The sequence below is a fragment of the Peromyscus maniculatus genome, chromosome 2, assembly GCF_049852395.1.
Source record: "Peromyscus maniculatus bairdii isolate BWxNUB_F1_BW_parent chromosome 2, HU_Pman_BW_mat_3.1, whole genome shotgun sequence".
Lineage (NCBI taxonomy): Eukaryota > Metazoa > Chordata > Mammalia > Rodentia > Cricetidae > Peromyscus > Peromyscus maniculatus.
In genome coordinates, this window is record NC_134853.1 from 119,302,597 (window position 1) to 119,327,994 (window position 25,398).

At 48.8% G+C, this 25,398-nt stretch overlaps 1 protein-coding gene across 1 annotated transcript in view; it reads right to left on the reverse strand.

Annotated features, from left to right (window-relative positions):
- Positions 1 to 25,398, reverse strand: part of Kank4 (KN motif and ankyrin repeat domains 4) — a 69,640-nt gene that overhangs the window by 4,304 nt on the left and 39,938 nt on the right. Inside the window, exons 3-9 of the mRNA XM_006974036.4 lie at positions 20,108 to 22,006; positions 18,783 to 18,894; positions 16,325 to 16,543; positions 15,075 to 15,162; positions 12,955 to 13,174; positions 8,691 to 8,833; positions 3,430 to 3,630 (exon numbers count right to left, since the gene is read on the reverse strand). Of these exons, the coding sequence (XP_006974098.2) occupies positions 3,430 to 3,630; positions 8,691 to 8,833; positions 12,955 to 13,174; positions 15,075 to 15,162; positions 16,325 to 16,543; positions 18,783 to 18,894; positions 20,108 to 22,006 (2,882 nt within the window). The remainder of the gene's footprint in view (positions 1 to 3,429; positions 3,631 to 8,690; positions 8,834 to 12,954; positions 13,175 to 15,074; positions 15,163 to 16,324; positions 16,544 to 18,782; positions 18,895 to 20,107; positions 22,007 to 25,398) is intronic.

The following is a 25,398-nucleotide window of genomic DNA, read 5'->3' on the forward strand; positions in this document are numbered from 1 at the left end:
CTGTGCTCCACGCTGCCCTTTGCTGTGCAGAGCTTTATGTAAACAGGTTGTGTGATGACTGTTACCATGGGAAAGTGCCACAGGCCCGGTCCCAGAGGCTATGCATTTTCTGACAGACTCCATCTGGAGGTGACAGCCTCCATCTGTGGGCTTCTCAGCTGAAGATGTGGAGGATGGGAAGTGGAGAAAAAGAGACCACCTACGAAGGGAGAGCGTCCCTTAAAAGTAAATGCCTCCTGCAGAGTCTGCTGAAGGAAGGATGCACGGAGGTCCATGCATCATAGCTGGGTCTAGGGAGCCCTACTTATCAACACTACAGGCTGGGCGTGCACTTGACCGTGAGCTGAAGAGTGGAGGGTTTGCACAGACAGCCTGTGTGTGTGTGTGTGTGTGTGTGTGTGTGTGTGTGTGTGTGTGTGTGTGTGTATGTGTGTGTGTGTGTACATGTGCCTTCCTGTGTGTGCTGTGGTATGTCAACCTGCAGGACCCACTACATATCAGGTAAAGATGAGCAAGGCATAATCTCTGTCTCAAAAATGTTCCCATTTGATGGATGTTCTGAAACATCTTCCAAATAAGCCCTTCCCAGGGAAAGGCTGGCAGCTGGTGCTCAGGTTTCACTACCCCAGCTTGTCATGTTCAGGGTCCCCAGAGAAAGCGTAGCAATTCCCCCACCCCAATTTGCCTCCTATGCCTGGGGAAAGCACCTGCAGCTCTGTATTTTTATCAAACTTTGTTGATGAGAGCTGTTAAGTTCAGAACATGATTCTCCCTCCCAGTGAGTCTCCAGGCGATCTGTGCTGTGGACATCTGCATCTCCAAGGAGAGGTAACTGTTGGAACGACAGTGTCACGTGGGAACTGGCACAGGGTACCTGCCTTGGTCCTCGGTGGGTCCCAGCAATAGTTCTCTTCTCACTCTGCTGGAAACCCTGTGCTCCCCCTTGCCCTGAGGAAGCTGTAGTGGGACTCCTCAGTCACGCCTTACTCGGGCAGATGGAATGTGATTGGACCCTGGGGGACTTCTGCCTAAAACCACATTGGCTGGCTTTTCCCTTCAGCTAACCTCTACATCCAGCGCCCAGCCCTGCCATTCCAGACCCTGACCTGCAGTGACCTGCTCCTCAGTGCTGACTTGACCCTCTGCACCAACCCTTGACCAAGCCTTTTGAGATAAGGTTTCTCTGAGTAGCCCTGGGTGTCCTGGAACTCTCTCTGTAGACCAGATTAGCTTTGAACTCAGAGATCTGCCTGCCTCTGCTTCCCAAGTGCTGGGATTAAAGGCGTGCACCACCATGTCTGGCTTGGTCCAGGTAATTCAGAATTCGTTATTGATCCTGTGCACTGCAGATCTTTATCAATATTCCTAGCCTTAGATGACAGGAGCACTCCCTTCTCTACTTGTGACCAATAAAAATGTCTCTAGACACTGCCAGACCTCTTCTGGATGTCAACATCACCTCCCCGAGGAATACAAGACTGAGTCAAGACTGGTGGTCAGTGGGCTTCTCAGTTGGGGGCGGTCTCTCTCCTCTGGCTCCCCCGACTTCAGATCTTCATCCCCCTTGCTCCCTGCAGACACTAGCAAATGCCAAGGCCCCCACCCGATGCTGTACTGGGACTTTGCTCTAGGTGTCACAGTTCCAGCCAGCAGGTATGGCTTATAAACACTAAGCATTCAGGTAGCTCGTCACTCTACCCATTTTACAGGGGTTCACCTACCGGAAGGCACAGAGTCCCTGACCTCAGATTCAAACCCACGAATGCTGGGTTTAAAGCCAGCTCTAACAATTGTATTTGAGCTGTCTCCTCCATCATTTTCCTCCATCTCCAGAAAGCCGGGTAGTTCTCTCTTATTCGTGACCACCGTGTGGGCCCAGGAAGGGATCCCATTCCATGACTTATTTATTATTCTGGCCAGCTAGGGACCTCCAAGGCTCAAGCCTTCTTGGCCTGTCCCATAAGTGTCTCAGGTTTCTTCCAGGCAAGGGCAGTGGTCACTTCTAAGTGGCTCTGGGCTACTATTGTTCAGGCTTCCTCCAGAAAAGGTAGCCCACAGAGGACTCCCCAACACAGAACCTATCTTACTACACTTTTGGAAAAGGAGGCTCCACTCCCAGGTCCCCTACTCCCAATCCCATGGGAAGGCAGGAGGGCCCATGCTCTCTGAAGTGCTCGGAAATGGCCCCGGGAAAGGCAGGGTGTACAGGAACTATGACTGGAGGGTTCAGCCTGACGTGCTGGTGGGATGTTCTCTGTGGCTCCAACAGGGTCCAGGAAGAGGTGCTAGCCCCTGATAGCAATGGGCTCTCTTTGCCTCCCCAGACTTTCATTCCCTTTGAACTGTGGGTTTTAAGTACAAAGATGCCTGTTTATAGCATTAAATTATGATGCCAACATTAATGACGCTAAGTCTGGTCTGGGCTTGAATCTCCGTTCTGAGAACTTAAGGCTGTAACCTTAGGACAGGAGCGTAACCTCCCTTGGCCTGATTCCCTATCTGTAAACCACAGGGTGTGGAGTACGCACGCAGCTTGCTGTACTCTTGAGCAGATCAGGGATAATGTGCAGGTGGAGACTGGCTCCCACAAGTGCTCTAGAAATGCACCCCACCGTAATGATCAGCAATGGGGTCACTTACTTATGACGGAACCCCTAAGTGTAGGGGTCATCCATTCAATTGTTGGTAGGTCACTGACCTGTGGCAAGCGATTCAACAGCAAGGCTGGGCCCCTTCAGTGGGACAGTAGAGAGCTGGTGTGTCCGTCATGGGCATGAGCCTCGGGCTTGATGGAGTGGGATCCTACCAGCTGGGCAATGTGGGCACGTACCTAACCATGTGGTGATTCGACTTCCTCCAGCAAAATGACGGCAGCAGTGGAGCCGACCTTACAGGGTTGTCATGAGATTCACATGCTTCGATCCATGATTAGTTATCTTCTTCTCCTAGTGGCCCTCATCTTACAAGGTGGTTTATTTAAGGGGACTGTCTTTGACTGTGCGACACTGGGCAGGCTCGCTGGGTAGAATGGACCACCCCACAAAGTAGATTTGTGTCATGGAGGTATTGTTAACTCAATGACTACAGAGTTGTTTCTATAAACTTTGTGCCATCATCTGGCTGCCCAGAGTCTCGCCTGGACACAGAGCTCAGCTGCTGCCTCAAAGCCACATACTAGCATCACCAGAGGAGGCTCAGGGCCAAGCCAGGCCTGGACACATTTCCCAAGCATAGTGTTTTAATCTTGTGAGTTTCACAGCACCAAGGGTATGAGCATTTAACATCCATTATCTAATTGAAACCCTACACCAGCCTTACGAGGTCAACTTTATTGCTACGGCCATATGGTTTCTTGAATTCTGACGGCTAGCAAGACACTTTTCCAGACAGGTGTTAAATACTTACTGGTTAACTGCCTGTACGTCTTACCTTGTCAGTCAGGCTGCTGTTGCAGGCCGGGTGTGCCAGGAGTAGTCGTACCAAGTCGGCGTTGCCTTGGTGACAGGCCAGCATGAGGGCCGACGATCCATCATGGTCCTGCAGGTTGACATCCGCCTGGCAGCTCAGCAGCGCTTGGACCATGTCCTCCCGATCATGGCTAACTCCCAACATCAGTGCCGTCTGGCCTCCCTGCACAGAGTGACCAGCAAAGGCTGAAGCTGGGTGTGGCCAGCAAAACTTCTCAAGGAAAGGGCCATTGATCGGATCCTCCCTCTGCCTGTGGCCACATCCTTTTCTTTCTGGCTAACTTCTGCTTTTCATGACTCCAGTTAAATCCTGTAACCTTTCCCAAGCGGTGCTGTGGGCTTCCCAGCACTTACTGATGGCATTTCAATTTCCCTTCATGCTTAGGGGCTAAGAAGTTGACAGCAGAGACTGTTCTTATTTTTTTGATTTTACCTTTTGTAGTACAGAGGATTAACTTCAGGGTCCCACACATGCTAGACAGGTGCTCTGCTACTGGGTTCCCCCTAGGGACCTTGTTTTTGTGCCAGTCTCCCCAAGGCCTAGCACCAAGCATGTGATGGAATGTGTTGGAGTATGAAGGCTGTGGCTTCAGCGGCCGGAGCCGCCTTTCCCTGGGAAGCCTCAGTCTGCTCAGTGACCCCTGGGTTTTGTTGATTGATACCTGGAACCCTCTGGTCTAAACAAGACCTCTTTTTGCAGGTCCCACATCGTTCCTAACCCCTCACCAGTGACAGGGTGGTTATCTTTTGTATCCTCATGGTCCCCAGTGGACACAGCAATGGGTTAGACTCAGAGAACCAACCCAAGTTTTGTCTCTGCTCTTTAATGGTTGATGATGCCAGATTCTCGTTTTCCCTAAATCTTGGGTTTCCTTGGCTTGAAAATTAATCTTACAATTATTTTTTCCTGCCGTGCAGTGGTGGCACATGCCTTTAATCCCAGTACTCGGGAGGTAGAAGCAGGTGGATCTCTGTGAGTTCGAGGCCAGACAGGCCAGGCAGGGCTACACAGAGAAACCCTGTCTCAAAAACAAAACAAAACAAAATTTTTTTCCCCGTGTGCCTTATGTGGCTCTTGTGGAAATCAAATGAGATAAAGAGTATAAATACAGTAACATGAATGGTAATTTTTCTGATTATAAAGTGACAATTATTTCTTATTTACATAGGTCTGCTACATGTTCCTATATTTTCTTATAGCCTTCCCCTATGACTTAATGTATTGTGTCAGCTCTTTTTGGGTTTGAAGATCAGGCTTGTCTCTCCAATGGAATATTAGGTTGCCAAGAATAAGACAAGGTCTATTCCTTCTCTCCCTCCAGAACCCACTGGAGGGTTCTCAACCTCCTCAATCTGCGACCCTTTAATACACTTCCTCATATTGTGGTGACCCCCGACCACATAATTATTTTTGTTGCTACTTTATAACTGTAATCGTGTTACTGTTATGAATCATAATAGAAATATCTGTGTTTTCCAATGGTCTTAGGCAACCCCTGTGTAAGGGTCACTTGACCTTAAAGGGGTGGCGACCCAGAGGTTGAGAGCTGCTGCTCTAAATCATGTCGTTCATGTCAAAAGCACTGAGGACATATTGCTAGTGTAGTTTCAGTAACTACATAAGAAAAGGGATTTGCAGTCAGAAATTTCCTGGCCCTGCCCCTCAGCGCTTGTGTGGACTAGATACTTGCAAGTTCATCTCTGCACCCCTGCCTCCTGGAGCCGCACAGAGACCCAAGGGCGGAGCAAGTTAGTAAGTGTCAGTTGTCATTATCTCTAAGAGGGTTAGGGACCGTACGTGGCAGTTGTTCAGCAGGTGAGTAGGAGTAACTAAGTGCTTTGAGTCCCCACTTTTCTGGAACCCTGGCAGATCTTTCCCAGTTTGCCTTTGAGAGGGTGATTGCTCAGCCTCGAGGTAATGGTTGCTCACTAGATTAACTAGTCCTGGGGTTTCCTCTCCCCCACCACCATGAAAGCCAGGAGAGACGGCAGACAGCCCTCCTGACACCCTGGGGCTCTTCCTCCTTACCTTCCTTCTGGTTTAGATTAATACAACTTAGTTTAGTTCAGTAGTTGGTCATTTCCAGAGTGGCACTGTGCACCAGCCCCTGCAGCAACCTTGGAGACATGCAGATAGATGTATCCCTCAGAGACTCCCAGCTCACTCCCATCCTGCTGGGCATGGCCACCCCTCTCCAGAGTCCCAGGGGAGCCAAGGAGAACAGCTACAGCTGTGGATCCCAGCTTTTTCTTGGTGACCCGGACAAGACTCAGACCCTCCTAGAACCCATTGCACCTCAGGAAAGAGGAGGGACTGGCTTTGATCATGGTGAGCATCCCCTTTTCCTATTTAAAAACAAACCAACATGCTTGTTAGGATAATACTACTTAAAATAAAAATACTGTATAGAGTCTTCTAGAATAGGAGTTGTATGTGGGTGAGAATCCTTTGAAAACCAGAAAGTGAGTTACAAATACCTGTGTGCTGCCATCAGCAGGAAGCTATCAGACAACAGCAACATCTTCCCAAATGATGCTTCCGTGTGTGTGTGTGTGTGTGTGTGTGTGTGTGTGTGTGTGCGTGCGTGCGTGCGTGCGTGTGTGTGTGTGTGTGTGTGTGTGTGTGTGTGTGCAAGTTGTGCATGCAGGTGTATGACAGTCAGGCTCTACAAATGTCCATCTTATTTCTTTGCTGGCAGCCAGCAGCTTCAGAAATCTCCCTGTCTCCGCCACCCACAGACCCGGGGTTACAGATGTGGGCAGATCCACACCTGCCTTTTTAATAGGAGTATGGGGATCCAAATGCTTGCGCAGCAAATGTCCTAACCACTGAACTATCTCCTGAATCCCTGAAAGCTCTTGGATGAGGTATGCAAAGTGACTTCTTTGTAGCCACCCAGGGTACTGTCGGCAATTTTGGAGAGTGCAGAAGAGCGGAGCTCAACACAAATATTTAAATTTTTTAGTTTATTATTTTATGTGTATGTGTGTATATTTGCCTGCACGTATGTCTGGGTTGTGGAATAATCTTTTTGTACACTGTAAAGATGCCATTCTGACTAGTCTAATAAAAAGCTGAATGGCCAATAGCTAGGCAGGATTTCCAGGCACAGAGGATGCTGGGAAGAAGGGCAGCGTTGCAGTCAGGCACAGAGGAAGCAGGAAAGCAGCATGGGCAGCAGTACAGAGTAAAGGTGATAGAGCCAGGAGGCAGAAAGTAAATGAATAGAAATGAGTTCATTTAAATTATAAGAGCTTGTCAGGCAGTGGTGGCACATGCCTTTAATCCCAGTACTTGGGAGGCAGAGGCAGGCTGTGAGTTCGAGGCCAGCCTGGACTACAGAGTGAGTTCCAGGACAGGTTCCAAAGCTACACAGAGAAACCCTGTCTCAAAAAACCAGAAAAAAAAATTATAAGAGCCAGTAGGACAAGCCTAAGCTATAGGCAGAGCTTTCATAATTAATAATAAGTTTCCATGTTGTGATTTGGGAGCTGGCTGGTGGGCCAGAAAAATTCGACTACATGTCTGTGCCCAAGGAGGTCAGAAGAGGGCATCAGATCCCCTGGAACTGGAGTTACAGACAGTTGTGAACAGTCAGGTGAGTGCTGGGAATCGAACCTGGGTCCTCTGGAAGAGCAGCCAGGGCTCTTAACCACTGAACCACATATCAAGTCCCCAGATGAGCTTTCAAAGTATGTTTACACAGCAAACAGCTTTTGAAGAGGCGGTATCTCCTAAGACAGGTCAGTCTTGCTTGTTGCCTATTATAAAAGATTCAGGCTCTCCAAATTCAGGGTTTCTCTTCTATAATACAGCTGCTATGGCTTGCTAACAAGTGTCCTCGTGTGTTAAGGGTTGGCTACCTAGCCTCTCCCCTTCCTTCCTTCCTCCCTCTTCACTTTTTCTCTCAGCAAGAGGCAGCAGATTCCTCTACCGTGAGTTCCTGCCACGACATCCTGTCTCACTGCGGGCAAAAAGGCAACAGGACTAAGCAGTTGGAGATGGGCGCCTCTGAAATCAGGAGACAAACCTTTCCTTTGTGTAAGTCCCTGGGAATGACCCAGACCCAGGCCTTCAAACATAGAAGGCAAGCTCCCACTGCCACTAGCTACACCCTTTCATTAGAAGTGACTATTCTCAGGTGTCACTCACTCTGGTTGGGGGAAGGGGGAAGTGGGTGGGTAAGGAAAGACAGGAGTTTAAGGACCGAAGAAGCATGTCAGCCATATTGCTCAGTTCCAGCAGAATTCTACAGTAACCTTGTGGGTGAGAAGAGGCCTGGGAGGCAGGGATCCTCATAGCCCCTGAGAGTGAGGGACTGGTGACAGTTCCTGCCTGTCCTGCTCTCCACACTCTCTCTCTCCCCGCCCCGTCTAATGGAGATGTGTGACTTCATTAAAATGGCTTTGGGGAGATGGCTGAGAGATGGCTCAGTGACTAAGAGTATGTGTTGCTCAGACATAGGACATGAATTTGGTTTCCAGCACCCATGTGGGGCAGCCCATAACTGCCTGTAAATCCAATTCCTAGGGGATCTGACACCTCTGGCCTCCACAGGCACCTGCATATACCTGGTAGACACACACACCCGTGCACGTGCGTGCGCGTGTGCACACACACACACTTAAAAATAATAAAATAGCTCAGTGTGGTGGCACATGCCTTTATCCCCACTTTCGAGGCAGAGGCAGGCAGATCTCTGAGTTCGAGGCCAGCCTGGTCTATAGAGCAAGTTCCAAGGCAGCCAGGGCTATACACAGAAACCCTGTCTCAAAATAACAACAACAAAATCTTTTTGTAAAAGGCTTTAGAGAGGAGATAATCAGCAATAACTCTAAAGTACTGATCTTCCTAAATGTGTCCTGGGTCAAGCTCTGGTGAGTCACAGAGGTGAGGGGCTGCAGCAGCCAGACAGCAAAGTCCTTCCCAAGAGGCTGACATTAGGAATTTGGTTGGAAAAGTTAAGTCCAGGGGGAATTTTCCCTGTTTTAGTTTGGAACAGAAACCAGATGACTCAGTGACCCCTGAGCCAGCCTGTCGAGGTCCCCAAGAGTCTTTAAGGAAAATCAAATATTAGGGTTTTGGACAGATGCCATCTGATGGCCCCAGCATTTTGGAGGGGAAAAGACTCATGGATCTAAATGGAACCGGTCCCACTGGCAGAATAAAACTAGAGGGTGTCACGTTTGTCAAGAAGCAGAGATCAAGTGCCCTCCACCTACCTGAGTGGCTTGGATGTTTACATTCCCTTCTCGCAAGAGCTTCCAGACCACGGCCATGTCTTCTTTCGTCTCCGCAGAAGCCAAGGGAGTGATCATCACAGCCGTGTAGCCAGCCTTGTTCTGATGATCCACGTCGCAGACGCCTAAAAGGGAAGGTATGGGTGCTGGAACAGCCTGGGCTGGAGCCAGACTGCACTTCAACAGTTCAACAGGACACTGCTGGCTAGCTAAACACCACCGACTAGTGTTTCCACGGTAAAGTCACTGGCTTACATTTTCAGCAGCCATTACAACTGGCGAATTTTCTTTTTTTTTTAAAATTAATTATTTTTTCATTTTACATACCATCCCCAGTTCCCCTTCCCTCCCCTTTCCCCACTCCCCACCCCACCTACCCCCCATTCCACCCCCATCCACTCCTCAGAGGGGTTAAGGCCTCCCTTGGGTTGAGGCGGGGCCTAGCATCCAGCATCAAGGCTGAGCAAGGTATCCCACCATGGAGGATGGGCTCCAAAAAGCCAAGAACTGGCTGGTTTTCTCTACAGGTGTTCTGAGGATCCCCGGCAAGGAAGGACCATCAAAGGGCCAGAGACAGACAAAGGGTCAATGACAATGACTTTATTTCGAAAACCTGGGCATGACAGAGGACACTTGAGGACCTTCAAAGCCAGAGAGGTCACGTAAACTATCCACATGATGGAGGAGGTTCGGCCAGGATTTGGACGGCCTGGCACCAGATCTGATCCCTCTTCCAACCATACCACACTCACAGGTGTGCCCACAGGCTCAGTCTTGCTAGCTCATCTTGTGTGGAGCTCAGAATGGTGGTCAAGCCTGTAGGGCCCACCCAAGGGCTCACGTCCCGTGTTCCAGGGGCATGAAAATAACACAGGACAAACAGAACATCTTTGAGGGAGAGAAAGGACTTGCTAATTCTTGTACTGGAACAATGGAGAATATACCTTTCATGATAAACTAAGATAAATTTTTTAAAGATTTATTTATTTATTATGTATACAGTATGTATGACTGCAGGCCAGAAGAGGGCACCAGATCTTCTTACAGATGGTTGTGAGCCACATGTGGTTGCTGGGGATTGAACTCAGGACCTCTGGAAGAACAGTCAGTGCTCTTAACCTCTGAGCCATCTCCCCAGCCCAAACTAAGATATTTTTAAGATGAGGTGGTAAATGATAATTTAGAAGAAACTCCTGAGCCCCAAGGGTATGCTTTCATGTCCTTCTGCATCAAAGAGGCACACAGACTGAGACCCGGGGTCCAAATGACCCCACGCCAGGACAGTTTTGGGTGTAAATTCAAAGCTGTTGCTCACTGCAGAAAGTTCTGTGGCTGAGGCAAAATTAAACCTGTCTCATTAGATCAGGACAGCACAGCCTTTAATCCTAGTACTCAGGAGGCAGGGGCAGGTGGATCTCTGTGAGTTCAAGGCCAGCCTGGGCTACAGAGTGAGTTCCAGGAAAGGCTCCAAAGCTACACAGAGAAACCCTGTCTCAAAAAACCAAAAAAAAAAAAAAAAAAAAAAAAATAGCCGGGCGGTGGTGGCACATGCCTTTAATTCTAGCACTTGGGAGGCAGAGCCAGGTGAATCTCTGTGAGTTCGAGGCCAGCCTGGTCTACAGAGCGAGATCCAGGACAGCCACCAAAACAACACAGAGAAACCCTGTCTTGAAAAATCAACAAAACAAAACAAACAAACAAACAAAAAAACCCAAAACCAAACATTATGGGTCTTAGGAATCAAACTCAGGCTGTCAGGTTGGCAGCAAGCACCTTTATCCACTGAGCCATCTCCTCAGATCCTTGATCTAGAATTTTTTCTTTTTAATATTTTATTTTTATTTTATGTGTATGAGTATTTTGAGCGTATATTTGTATGTATACCAGGTGCATGCAGTGCCCGTGGCAGCCAGAAGAGGGCATCAGATTCCCCCTGGAACTAGAGTTACAGATGGCTGTGATCCTTCAGGTATGTGCTGGGAACTGAATTTGTGTCTTCTGCAAGAGAATATTTTGTAGTATTCTTAACCACTGAGCCATCAAAATAGCCCCAGATCCAGATAGCAGTAGCTGCTGCCTCTGCCTTTTTTCTCCTCCTCCTCCTCCTCTTCTTCCTCCTTCTATTCTTTTTCTCTGAAAGAAGATCTCACTATGTAGCCTTGGCCAGCCTAGAAGTCATTATGTAGACCAAGCTGGCCTTGAACTCACAGAGAACTCACTTTCTGTCTTCCAAGTGCTGGGATTAAAGGTGCACTCCGCCCTGCGCAGCAGATCTGGATTTCTTAATAGCCTTGTGAACATTCCGCTTGAATGAACCATCGTTACCTTGAAACCCTCTCCAAGTGGAACACGGCCTTTCCCACACTTGGTCCTTCCTGTCTACAGTATCACCACTTTCTCAGGCACCTGAGCTTCACAGGTCATGCCACTCTCCTCACGCCTCACAGCTAACTGGTCCCTTCTACCCTTCGGATGCAATCATCTCCACCTACGGAAGGCCTGCGCTGTCTCTCTGTGGACCCCTTCGACGCACTCCAGTCTGCCTGCCACCTCCTCACCTGTGGCTAATCCGGTCCTACCATGAGGTCACACTTCCTAAAGGATTTATTGGCCATGTGCTTCCTACACAAAAGCCTGCTCCGCTTCCCAGCACCTTCCACAGAGGGTTCAAATACCATCAGTATCCAAGGGCCTGCAAGTGCAGATCCGGCTTAGCTTCCCAACCTCCATCCATCTACTGTGCAAACCAGACACCTTTTGACTCCAGGGGGGTTTCTTTTCTCATGTTCCGTAGTGTTCCCTTCTCCTAGGACATACCACAGGTTGCTCTAATGACTATTTTAGCATTTTATCTGTATAGGTGTTTTGCCTTCATGCATGTATGTGTACCACATGCATCCTTGGTATCTGCAGAGGCCAGAAAAGGGTATCACTGGAGTTACAGACACAGGTGTGGTGGTCTGAAAGAAAAAGGCCCCCCAAAGGGTGTGGCACTATTAGGAGGTGTGGCGTTGTTGGAGTAGGTGTGGTCTTGTTAGAAGAAGTGTGTCACTGCGGAGATGGGCTTTGAGGTCTCAGATATGCTCAAGCCACCCCCAGTGTCACAGTCTACTTCCTGCTGCCTGCATATTGACATGTAGCAGCTACCTCTCCAGCACCATGTCTGCCTGCATGCTGCCATGTCCTGCCATGATGATAATGGACTGAATCTCCGAACTGTAAGTGAGCCACCACAATTAAATGTTTTCTTTGTAAGTGTTGCCGTGGTCGTGGTGTCTCTTCAGAACAATAGAAACCCTAACTCAGAAGAGCTGTGAGCCTCCATGTGGGTGCTGGGAAATGAACCTGGTCCTCTGGAGGTGCAGGCTGTTCTTAACTGATGAGCCATCTTTCTAGGCCCCAACTCTGGTTTAAGCTATAAGTTTCTAGAAACAGAGGGCTCACTCCTGGCTCACCTTTGCACCCCTGATTCATAAGTCATAAGAAATCAACAGATACTTAATGAAAGATACATGAGTCGGTTAATTGGAGCCATGCTTTTGTCAATAGTGTTTTATGGAGACAAGAGACGGTGGCCTTTCCTAAGATGTGGCACAGCTCTGGAGGTGGACAGACCAAATGCAAACCTGCTTTATGACCTGAGCAAATTCTATAACCCCAAGTCTCAGCTGCTCATCTGCAACATGAGAGGGATCATACTGATGACGCCACACCATAGCGGGGAGAAATACTGTGAAGAATAATGGCAGAGGACAGGCAATGGGGACTTGCTTCTGTGGTGCATATACTAAGAGAGGATGCTACAGAGGGTAGCCTGGGCCCTGTGTAAGAAAGACATGCAAACTTGTGAAGATTTCCCGAATTAAGAAACAAAACAACAAAACATGCCTTTAATCCCAGCACTTGGGAGGCAGAGGCAGGTGAAGCTCTATGAGTTCAAAGCCAGCCTGAGCTACCCAGTGAAACACTGCTTTGAAAAACAAACAAACAAACAAACAAACAAACAAACAAACAAACAAGCAGGCAAATGGTCTGGCCCCATTCTTGGACTACAAGAGGAACCAGAAGATGAGAAAGGAGTGTGATACAAGTGGGCCCCTTACTCTAGTCCCAGATACTCAGAAAGCTGAGGTAGGAAGATGATTTAAGTCCAGGATAGCTTGGGCAACATAAAAGATCCCATCTTACAGGAACAAAGGGGTGGCTCTTTAGAGAGAGACACAGATGTCGCGGGGCCGCTTCTGACCTGTGTCCAGCAGCAGCTTCACAATGGCGAAGTTGGAGTGTGACACACTGTAGTGGAGGGCTGTGTTCCCACTTCGGTCAGCCAAGTTGACAAGCAGCTTCAGCAGATGTGAGGAATAAGGCTGGACCTCGAGGAGGTAGGCGGCCACTACTGCAGGGCTAGATAACTTCCGGCTGGACACACGGAACCACTCTTGACTGATGGTATTCAAGCTTTGCCTCTGAGATGGCAGAAATTCTGATTACAAGAGAGTCCCTGGCCTAGGTACCCTAGTTAGAGCCCCAGTGACACTTGGATAGGTCAGCTTTTGGATGCTTCTAACTCTCTCACACTTCCCTGCAGCTTCTCCTGTGTTTTATCTGGGGGATCTGAGACGGCAGGACCAAGAATCCTGCAGCACACTCAATGCCGGTGTGTTTCTCCCCACCCTCTACTTCCTACCCACTGGCAACCACATACAAAACAACCACATACAAAACAAATATCAAGCAGAGGCATCAGCTCTGTGTGTGACAAGCCCAAATGTTTAAGGCCACATGCTTAGAATATTTATCTAAAGGGCAAGAGATACTATTGGGATGTGGTTATTATAAATGATTTTATGTCCATTCTGGAAGGAGCGCCAGGATTTAGTCATTAAATCCACATAACCAGACACAAGCTCTGACTCAGGCAAGTGATTATATACCCTCATGGAATATTTCTTGTCCCTGTGATAAAATGGGGCCAGCTTTCTTGTTTCCATGGTTCTATAGGAGAACCATGAGGTAGTTTTAAAACCTATTCTGTGTCTTGGGCAGGGGTAAGGTGGCAGAGATGAAGGGGATTTGCATCCTACGGTTTGATGGAATGTGGGGTGGTGCCAAGCTTGCCTGCACGTGACCTTGTGCATGCACATTTCCAGAGTGGAAATATCAGAGTCACGTGTGGCTGAACCATTTCTCTATATCAGAGTATCTTCTCTATCTAGGGCATCGAGAAATCCTGGAGGAAAGCCATGGTGTTATGGAATATGGTGGTGGATTTTAAACCAGGAGCTGAAGCTGGTAGAGTCCTTGCTGAGCATGCATCCCATTCTTAGCACCATCTAAAAGCAGGCACAGTGGCAGCTGGAGGCAGCAGGATCAGAAAGTTCAAGGTCACGCTTGGCTATATGATGAGTTTGAGATCAGGCTGGACTGTATGAGACCTTATCTCAAAATGAATGAATGAATGAACAAATAGTTAACACCCCCCCCCCAGCTTAGTTATGTAATCTGAGTATCAGGGGCCTCCATCAACATTCGTCCATCAACATTCGTCTCACGTATCAGCTCCTTAACAATCTGGGGAATGTCATTTGCCAAATCAGCTAAGATTAAAAAGAAAAAAAAAAACCCAAAAAATGGGTTGGGTGAGTAACAAACACTGCTGAATTGATCGTTTTTAATCTCTGGGCTGCTCTGCTGGCGGAGTAAATGAGCTTTGAAAGTGCTTCCAGGTTTTTCCACTTTGGGTCTGACAGCTGTCTCCTGGCTCAGGCCAGTAGCCCTTGATTAAAAATAGAACACAAGAAGTACAGGTTCTAATCTCCATGGGACATAAGCGTGGGCCAGATCAAATGGAGGGATGTTCTTATTTTTGGTCTCCTGACCCATCAATACAAGTTAAGCAAAACAGTGATGCGGTAGAATCAAGTGTGAGGATTCGAGGTGATGGAGACAGGCTACCACCTGTCATTTACTGATGAGGAGACCAGGCCCTGAGCATTGAATTAACTTAACTGCCTTCGGAAGAGATCCCGGAAGTAAAACCCAGGTCACATTCCACATGCCTTTTCTACTTTACCCATGGTTTTTTTTGGACTGCAAGGCACTTTGAAGCCTAGTCACAGAGTTTAGTGGTAGTTACAACTTCTAGAAACACTTGGTACAATGCCTCTGACCCTATGGCTAGCTTTCTTGTGCATTAATCCTTCTGTTCCCTCAGCCTAGCCCATCTCCTGAGGGGACAGCATTTGGGTAAATCACAGAATGCCTGAGGAGTGAGACTCTGTGTGCACACACACTCTGCTGCCTCAGAATAAGGGACCAAAGCCACCCCGTTGGAAACCTCCATGAGACAGTGGAAAGTCCAAGTACCAGGAGCTGCTGGGTGGTGGCACCGGTTTCTGGCAGGTGCTGGCTCAGTGCCCGGCATGCGGTAAGAAATTCCTCTGAGGGTTTACATCTAAAGACAACAGAGAGATTATATCGTTCAATTTGCTGACAAAAAAAGACATTCACTGTCCACCTGCAGCAGCTGAAATGCGCAAAGCTGGGAGACTACTCCACAAGAGGGACATTCCTAAAAAACATGGCTGCTCATAGTTCTATGTGGCTTGGCAGCTGAGTGCTTCTTGCTTTTGGCAGGGGCTGGCGCAGATAAGGAAGGCATGGGGACAAACTCCCACACTAGTCATTGTCATGCCAGGAAGGAAAGCAGTCCCTTCCTGCCTGGGTGCCCAGAAAAGCCAAAGAACCTAATGCATAGGAGCCGACTCTTCTGGTTAGTCCCCCATGAGAAGCTGTGAGGCTGGGGTGTCCCAGTGACAGGCACTTGTCCCATTACTGGGAGGCCCTCCTCTCTCGTGGAGATTTAAAAGAATGGTCTGCTTGGGCTGTTGTAACAGAGCTGCCCCGAGGGTCTGCTCACAGTCAGCTCTGGTCTTCCATCCTCCACACCCAGGCTCAGGGTGGCAGAGGTGACGTCAGTGGTTCTAGCTGGCCTATTTCTATGTATCGAGGGCCGACCCTGTGCTGGGCAGTTGACAGCATTTCTTCATAGAGTCCTCAGATCCAACCTATCCGACTGCTTCTCAGATGAGGACACTGAAGGGGCTGTAGGTTAAAGACCCCGATAGTCAAAGTGTGGAACTACAAGTGTGGCCGCTGTCACCAGCCGCATGAAATCCCAGCCCTCGGGCTATGACAGAAGAGACTGTGTAAGACTCAGAAGGCCCGGGGCCCAAATCCTTGCTCTACTTGGGGCCATCACCTCATCTCCCAATGCCTTTGTTTCCACATCTATAAAGCAAGTGTTGCAGTAAGTTCTAAATTCTAGGACGGCTAAGAGGGTTCCTAAAGTATGTGTCAAGTCTGCCCTATTTACAGTGCCAACGGATGCTGGTTTTCCATGGAGAACCTGGGCCATTTGGAGTGTTCCTCATGGAGGCAGGGGTCACATTTGTTTGGTTCACTCAGCACAGGGGTTGGCACAAAATAGGACCTCCGAAAACACTGCTGAACGGATGGGTAAAAGTGCACACACACAATGGGACTAGATGGAGGAGAAATATGCCCTTATCTCTCTTTAGAGGGACCTGTGTCTCATTTCTACCTATGTGACTCACCTCTCAGGCCTCAGATGAGAGCCTTCCTCCCCAGGCCCACTTGTCTGGCCTGAGTTACTGGTGCCTTCAGGGACACCCTGCTCAGCCTCACAGGCAGCATGCATGTCTCTCTCCTGTGTGGGCTCTGAGCAATCTCGTTTCTTCTCGGTCTCACTGTCAGACACGTCCTCAGGAGAGCTGTCCTCCCCGCTGGTCTCCTCACTGGAAGTGGTCTCATAGCTGGGAAAGGACACAAAGGTCATTTGGTCCATGCTTCGTGACCAGGGCCAGTGGTTCATGTCAACATCAGTACGTGCTTCTGGAACCCTATGCTCAAGAGAGGAGCCCAAGTCTAGGCTAACATCCCTACACCCACCTTCAGTTCCTGAACTGCCTCACTTCTCTGTGTGGCCAGGAATCCTTTAGCCTCCTGCTCCAGCCTGGATTACATCTGACAGTGGTGAACCCCTCAATACCTGCTCCACGCAGGCTCTGATGTGATAACAGCCACAAATTAAATGGCAGTGGAGGGAGGAAGACTTACTTCAAGTTGAACGAAGGTTGGGCATACCTGCAAGTTCATCACTCAGGGGGACTGAGGCAGGAGAACCGAGAGTGTGGCTATCCTGGGCTGCATAGTAGACTCTGTCTCAAAAGTAAAATGTGTGTGTGTGTGTGTGTGTGTGTGTGTGTGTGTGTGTGTGTGTGTGTGTGTGTGTGTGTTATAGGCTCTTAACCTTGGCCGAACAGCAGAACCTTTGGAGTGTTTAGCATTCTCAGTGTGTGAACCCAAGCTAACTACACCAGTCTCCATGATCGCAATCAAGAATTTCCAAAGCTTGGTGTCCCTGGGGTGTAGCCACACTGAGCACCATGGTTCTAGAGCTCCAAATACTGAGAAATGGCCAGGCCAAGACTCTCTGGGCAGGGCAAGCAAAGAGAAGAAAGGAAGGTGGCCAAGCCATCAGGCCCCTTCCAGGGCTGGCCTAGAACCCCTTCAGGCTTCTGTAGCACCCGGTACCTCTTCACCAAGAAAACAGCCAATCAGCAGTTCCCCCTTCCTTATTTTTTAAAAGGATTTATTTATTTATTATGTATACAGTGTTCTGCTTGCATGTATGCCTACAGGTCAGAAGAGGGAAGGAACTAGATCTCATAATAGATGGTTGTGAGCTACCATGTGGTTGCTGGGACTTGAACTCAGGACCTCTGGAAGAGCAGCCAGTGCTCTTAACCTCTGAGCCATCTCTCCAGCGCCACCCCCCCTTTGTCTTTTCAAGACAGAGTTTCTCTGTGTAGCTTTGTGCCTTTCCTGGATCTCGCTCTGTAGACCAGGCTGGCCTCGAACTCACAGAGATCCATCTGGCTCTGCCTCCCAAGTGCTGGGATTAAAGGTGTGCACCACCACAGTCCCCACTTACTTATTTTTTAAAAATTATATTACATCTATGTATTCATTTGTGTTTGTTCTCTCTCTCTCTCTCTCTCTCTCTCTCTCTCTCTCTCTCTCTCTCTCTCTCTCTCACACACACACACACACACAAACACACACACAACATCCGCTCTCTCCTTCCACCTTGCAGGTCCTGGGGATTGAACTCAGGTCCTCAGGCTTGGTGGCAAGCACGTTTACCAGCTGCGCCATCTCACTGGGCTCTCTGATTCTTGACTTACCTGTGAGCTAAAGGTAGCAACCAGGATTTACCTGCCTTTTTTAAAAAAACCCTGTCACCTAGCTTATAGCTGTCTTTTAATGACCATTTGTGAAGTGACCCATTTAGGTATAATTTAAGAGCAAACCACTCAACCACACACTGCATACACCCCAGATTACAGTGCTTCGTGACGTCACCGATGTCTTAGCGTGTGCAGTACTCTGATGTTCACACGGTGATGGAATCCCCAACTATGCCTTTCTCAGAATGCGTTCTTACTGCTTGATGACACGTGACCATACGTAATGCTCAGTCTCCCAGTCTAGAGAAGGCTTGGCTCCTGTTCTCTATCCACAGACTAGTTGTTTTTGGTTTGATTTGCAGAAGGAAAAAAAAATGGATTGGGTTTGGGGGTGTAGTGGTAGATAGAGTACCCACTATTGTGTGCAAGACCTAGGTTCAAGTCCCAGCACCAGAAATAAACAGAGATCAAACTTGAAGTTCAACAAATCAGCCAAGCTCGTGCTAGTTTCAGTGTTGTGTTCAAGTCAGAGGCCTTCCTCAAAGGGCCCAGAGACCCTGAAACTCCCACCATCCCCCTGGAGGTGGGCCCTGAGGAGACCAGGGCAAACCATTAAAAGTAGAGGTTCTAGCAGACCAGCACAGCTGACAAGGAGTCAGACATGGGCCGACCCAACAGTCCACAGGGATGGAATCCCTGCCGAACACTGAGACGCGGCTGTGTCCCCCAGGACAAGGGTGCTAAGGACAGCGGTAGGTTAGGTAGCAGGGAAGGCAGTCTGAGCTTCACAAGCGATGCTTACCCACCGTTAACCCCAACAAACTGAAGGTTCTTTTTGGTCCCATTACCTCCTGCACGGAAGCCATAGTCTTTCTTTTTCATTATGGACTTAAGGCTGGTCGACGGAGAGATCTCTAGGCAGACACAATATCACAGGTTAGAATGACCTTAGGGCAGCCAGACTAGGATTCTTGCTTTAATAGGTATATGAAAAGAAGGAAGGAGGAGCAGGGGGCAGATAACACAGACTGGGTGTTTTAGGGCTGTTAGTCAGAGGCCCTTGGGTTCAATGATTGTAGAACTGTCCCTGGGAATGATGTCACTCTTTGTATGACAGAGTAGCTATTGGAACACTTCTCAGAACATGTGTGTGGTGTCAGCATTGTCTTTATCTCAGGGCTGGGAAATGTGGCGCTCAGATTTGCCCACGGGATGGTATGGCAGAACTCAGGTCTTTGGATGCTGGTCAATACCCATCTCTACTCAAAGGCATCTCAATACTCCTTCCTGGAGAGTGTGCAAGTTACCACCTGGGATGACACTGGACTCGTGACTGATATGGGAACCAGGTCCCAAATCTTGTGCTATGTAATGGCATGGAAGACAGTTCCCCGTAGGCAAATCTAGAAGTAGCTGAAAAGTGAGAAAGTAGCAGGTTTGTGACCTGGGGCAGGGAGCCGACTTGCATTCTGGAAGGCATTCTGTGGTCCAGCGTCGTTCAACCGTGAAGAGTGCGTGTGATGTCTCGGCCATTCCTGCTCAGCTAAGGGGTAACCTCTGTACATGGGCATCCCTTCCTCCCCTCTTCCGTTCCTCCTCCTTGCCCTCACTCCTTCCACCCATTCCTCCCTCTTCCTTATCTCCCTACACCCCAAGTATTAAATGAACAATTTTAGGTCTCTTTATAATGTGCCTTCGAATTGAAGCTAGAGAAAACCTCTGATGTGAAAAGCAAGAAAGGAAGGTGGGGATTGTCAGAGTCCAGGAAGCACAAAGGAAGGCCCAGGAGGAGTGCATAGGTAGTGTTCTTGGTCTTTGACATGGCCTATACATAATGCATCGCAGACAAGGTACCCTCTGGGCAGACTCATTGCTGCAGGCTTATGGCTTGGCAAATGGCTTTCCCTCCATGCTGGGTATCTTGCGGCCTGTGCTATCTCTTTAGCTGTATGTGGAAGTCCTGAAGCTAGACATAGTCCAGCAACAAGGCTTCCACTGATCAGCTTTTATTCCCCTGAGTGCCTGGGTGTGTTAAAATCTTTTTCAAAAACATACTCATAACTAAAACCCCCAGTCCCCACAATTTGTCATGTAAAGGAGAAGTAGGTCGCAGGCATCAGTACTTACCCGGTGGCGGTGGAGGGGTGGATGAGGGCGGGGCAGGTGGCTCCTTCTGCTCTGGGGCCTGGGCTGAGTAGGCAGAGAGCAACAGGTTGAGGGAACTGAGCAGCTGGTTCTGGATGCTGCTGAGCTTGGAGGCAGGCTGCTTGATGGCGCTGGCCAGCTCCGGGTACCCATGCTCCAGGCAGTTCCACTGCTCATGAAGAAGTTCTTGGATCTTCTTAACATACTGGCCGATTGTGGCATCCTGTGGGGAACTGGCGGGCCTTCCAGGTAGCTCAGCCCCTGGGAATTCTGAGCTGGCCTCCTCCCTGATCACTGAGGCAGACTCTCTGCCGCTGCTCCAGGGAGAGGCTCCTGTTACCCTGCCTAAGTCCTCAGCCCCCACCTGTGGGCCTCTCTCCTGCTCAGAGACATCTTCTTTGATCCTGAGCTCCATGGAGAGGCAGCTACATAAGGACGAGGCAAGGACCTGCTCAGGTCCCCTTGACAGGGACAGCTGGGGTGGCAGCACAGGCTCTTCAGGACTCTGATGGCCTTGCTTGTGACTACTTTGGACCCATGGGAAGCCATTCTTCTCTGCTCCAGATGCCCAGCATTCAGGATCTGGGATTCTCATCAGGTTGACTCCAATGTTCTTGTCACACGAGTCCTTGGGGATGAGTTCAAGAAGAGGATCAGTGTTCACTGTGGCATCAGTCTGGTCCAGAGCATTACTGGCCTTCTCTTGACTAAGCTTTTCTTCTAATTGGGCTACAGTGCACTCCAACTCTTGGATCCTCCGTTCCCTTGCCTTGGTCTCCTCTTGCTGCCTCGTGAGGGCAGCTCTGATGTGGGCAAGCTCCTCTGTTCTCCCTGACAACTTGTCCTCAAGGGCCAAGACCTGATTCCTCAGGCTGGAAATACTGTTGGTATCTGTTCCCACCAGGCCCAAGCTCTCCTCTGTTACCCGGATACCAATGCTCCTCACATCCAACTCTATGGGTGGAGGAGGCGGGATCTCACTGATGTTGAGCTCAATTTCCTCCAGGGAGAGTTCACTCTCAGGGATGGGGGATGGCAGAGGGGGTGGGCTGGGTGTGGAAGAGCCAGGAGTTAGCACTGCCTCTGCCTTTCTGGCTTGTTGCTGAATTTCCACATCCCCTACAACCATGGGTACATTCTGGACTGAGGAGGGAGGACCTGGCTGAGAAAGGTGAATGGAAGCCTTTATGGCACCTTCTTCAGGCTCAGCTCCCTCCATGACCAGCTCTGGAATTGCTGGTTCCAGCTCTCCCAACTCCCTGTCTGTTGATTGGGTTGATGCTTGGAAAGCTGTGAACCCTTCCGCAGGGTCAAAGGTATCATCACAAACACTGCCTTCACCCTGGAGCAGTGTGGAAGGAACCGGGGTCAGGCTGGACTCATCGGGGGCCCGGTTTTGTAGCAGCGTAGCAGGCATGCTGGATGCTCTCAAAAGCAGGGGCCGTCCACTCCCACCATCCTCCAGAGCACCAGCCTCTGCCTGCCCGGTATCCTCTGCCAACAGGGCCTTCCTGTGATAGCTCAGCTCACTACCATACACTGAGGCCTGGGGGACGTCAGCCCGTGGCAGTGACCGGGATTGCTCCTGGGTCCCCAGGGATATCTTTCTGGGCACCACAGGAGACCAGTTTTGCTGGGGACGAGCAGCATGGATGCGAGCCCCACTGTCAGGAAGGCTGAAGTTTCGGGGCAAAGTACTAAACTTCGCCTGCTTGGCTCTTCTGTGGATAGGAATCCTTTTGATGGTGTGTCCCTTCTCAATATCATCCACATATTTGAGGAAATCCAGGTCCAAATGAAAGCCATATGGGGTCTCCACAGAGTAAGGGTGGCTCTTTGCAGGATCTTTCTCTTCATCCCCCCGAGAGGACTGGTCCTTGGCTGGGAGACATGAGACATAAAGAAATCAGCACAAAGTTAAAATGAGGCTGAATGTCTGTGACTTTGACCTCACCTTACTGTATGAGCCTTCCCTCTGATGCTCTAGCCTTCGAAGGATGCTGTGGAACCTATATACTTGATTCCTGTGCTGGGATATCGTCTTACCAAACCAATGTGTATTTAGCCAATGTCTGTGCTTTCTTATTTTCAATATGCCATTTCAGTTGTTATCATGAACCTACCCGCAGACCAGGAAAACAAATTTGCCTCACACTGTTTTTCTGGGTTGCATTGCGTAACGGCTGAACTGAAGTCCAGCAATTTGTCAAAGGAGGGTACCAACTGATAATTATAGACTCGGAAGATTCTGCAGGATGAGATACACAATTTTCTCAGCATTCAAAAAGAAACTGGTATGCCTCAAATAGGTTCCAGCAAATCTTGCAAAAGGCTAAGATATTGATAATTTATGACTCCCACATTTCTTAAACTCCTGGGGTACGTAAGCCTCTGGTTACCTAAAGACCAACAGGAACTAGAGCAGGTGATCATGGATGCCCAGTTTTCCTTCCCCCTGAAAACTGAGTAGGATGATAAACATGCTCACTATTATAGTTACTATTTTTGTGGAAGCCCAAAATGTAGAGAACTGAGGTCCCATGATGGAAGTCAACGTATGTGACTCACCACTGGGAATGAAGGAGGGCTTGCACACGTTTGCTGGGACTACTCGATTGCTGGGTTTTAGTGCAAGAATATATAAAACATCAGCAATTCAATCTGTATACCTCAGCTACTATTTACCGAGTGTCAGTTGCTGAGCTATACATTCTAGAGACACAAAGATAAGTCAGTAACAGCCATTTCTCTCATAGGATTTATGATCAGATACCGCAGCAGCAAACACAATGCAATGTGCTGGGTAACTGGACATTGTATACAGTAGTCTTTTTCACTGACTTATTTTCCCCCTTTCTCTGGAAGTCTTTTCTTGGATATGGAGGAAAAAATTTGCCTTGCTAATGGAGGGAGACTTTACAAGAATGACATAAGATGGCAGATTCTATGAACAAATAGAAATTTGCCAGAACAAGACAGCAAAAGACTTTGTAGCAGTTAATCCCCAAGATGGCTCTGTCAACTCTTAGCCCCTTTAGACAAGCAAGCTAATTCCACTAAGAAAGGGAAATCTATTTCTTCACCACTCTGAATCTCTGCTGGCTTGCAATGCTTTGGCCAAAAGAATATGGCAGGGATGATGCTAAGAGAACTCTAAAGTTAGACCATAAGGAGACTGGTAGTTTCTATCAGGGCCTCTCAGAATGCACCTATGTTGGGAAGCTAGCTACCATATAAGAACTCTCTGAGGTTGTCATAATGTGAGGACAGGAAGGACCCAAGCGAGGAGCTCTCAAGCTAAATCTGGACCAGTAATCAATTCCTGTGGGAAGCCATTAAGTTTCAGGGAGGTCCGCCCTGCAGCAGCAGGCGGTCATTCTCTAGGTGGAAGGCAGGGCAATGGCAAAGGCACAGAGTTGTGAGCTCACAAAGCACGCCAGGGCTGGGTAAAAGTTTACATGGCCACAACTTAAAGTGTGGGGTTGAAGAGTTAGGAGAGAAATTCAGGATGGGGAAAGTGAAGAAAAGCCGGATCCTGAAGCAACCTGTATGCATGACAACCATGTGGCTTACTGTCTAGGTCACAGGATTCCCTAACAGGCTTTAAGTAAGTACACTGGTCACATTTCAAGGAGAGGTGTTTTGGGGTTTTTGTTTGTTTGTTTGTTCTTGTAGTTGCTTTGGCTTAGTTTGGTTTTGAGATAGGGTCTCACTGTGTAGCCCAGGCTGGCTCTGAACTGTCAATCTTTCTACCTCACTCAGCCTCTGAATCACTGGGATTATAATTGTGTGACATCCTGCACAGCTCAAAACGAACATTCTTGCAAAGGACTGAAAGAAAGATAAATCAGAGGCCTGGCCTGGGACCAGTAGACAGACTGTTGACATGGCCAAGGTGAGAGAAACTGGAAGTCATTTGGAGGGAAAGAGACGGGCTTTAAGACGGCATAATGGTGAGATCGCTGGGGGCGACAGCCTGGGGCTGTGCACCTGACGGCTCCTCCTCCTAGCAGCGCTACATGCCTGCCCAGTGACTCTGCTTAGGTGTCTCTAGAGAAGGGGATGAAGCCAACTCGACACATGAAGTCTCTGCACCACTATTGCTAAATAGATCTACAGAGCCGTGGGTGATTGTTACAACCACAGCAGAGGGCAGGGTGAGCGTCTCCTGAGTCACACCGTGGTCCCTGTTGGGCTTCAGACTTCCAGTAGACAAGGAGGCAATGTGCCTCCGGCGCCCAAATCTCCACATAACCACATAACTTCCCATCTACCCACACAACTTTCTCTCCCAACTTGCCCACTTGCCAAGGAGACACACTGCAATTACAGTAGTGTGGCTGGCCATTTTCTGTTATTGCCTGTGTTGGTTTCCTAAGCTGTGCTCTGACGCCTACTGGCCCACTCAGCAGAACCCTGGATTAGGAGGACAAGTCAAGTCAGAGAGATGGCTGTCCAAAGTGAAGCGGGGAGATTCACCACCCAGAGCAGAGACTTCTCCTAAAGGAGAGGCCGTACTGTTTATTGCATCCTTCTATTGCCTCTACAGTAGAAATGCTCTGATTTTCCCAGGGGCCTCTGGGAGCAGATCTGGAGCATGAAGACATGGCATCAAGTGTTGAAAGGCAGAGAGAGCCAAGGGGAGCCAAAGGAGCCCGAGACTGAGAAGACATCAAAAGAAAGAGGTTCATGGGTCTGGAGTGATGGCTCAGCAATTAAGAGTACTTGTTGCTCTTCCAGACGACCTGAGTTCCATTCTCAGCACCTTTATCAGGCAGCTCACAACTGCCTGAAACTCTAGCCGGCCTCCAAGCGCACCCAAAGAGCATAGGCAAACCCAGACAGATGCACATAAATAAATATATCATTTTTAAGAGGTGAGACATTTAAGAGGCAGCTTCCTACATATACACACATACCCATACTCACATATCAATTTGGTGGTCCTCATGTTACCCTGCATGCCACCCATCTCCCTGTATTCTTCCTTTTCTCCCAGGGCAAGAGTCATGCTGGAGCTTGAGCATTGTACATAAGACCCAACCTCGCATTAAGATGGGCTCTTGTTAGTTCTGTCTGGCATGCAGGAGCTTGGACAGGGGGTCAAGGCCAGAAGTACTTAGATCAGTCTCTGGTCAAAATAAAAGTTAGATCAGGTAAACCAACCTTTCTACTTATGTGGCTCTGGAAAAAGAATCTCATTTCTTTATGCCTCAGTTTCTCCCTCTGTAAAGTAGAGAAAATATTGCCTGACTTGTAGACTGACTATGTGG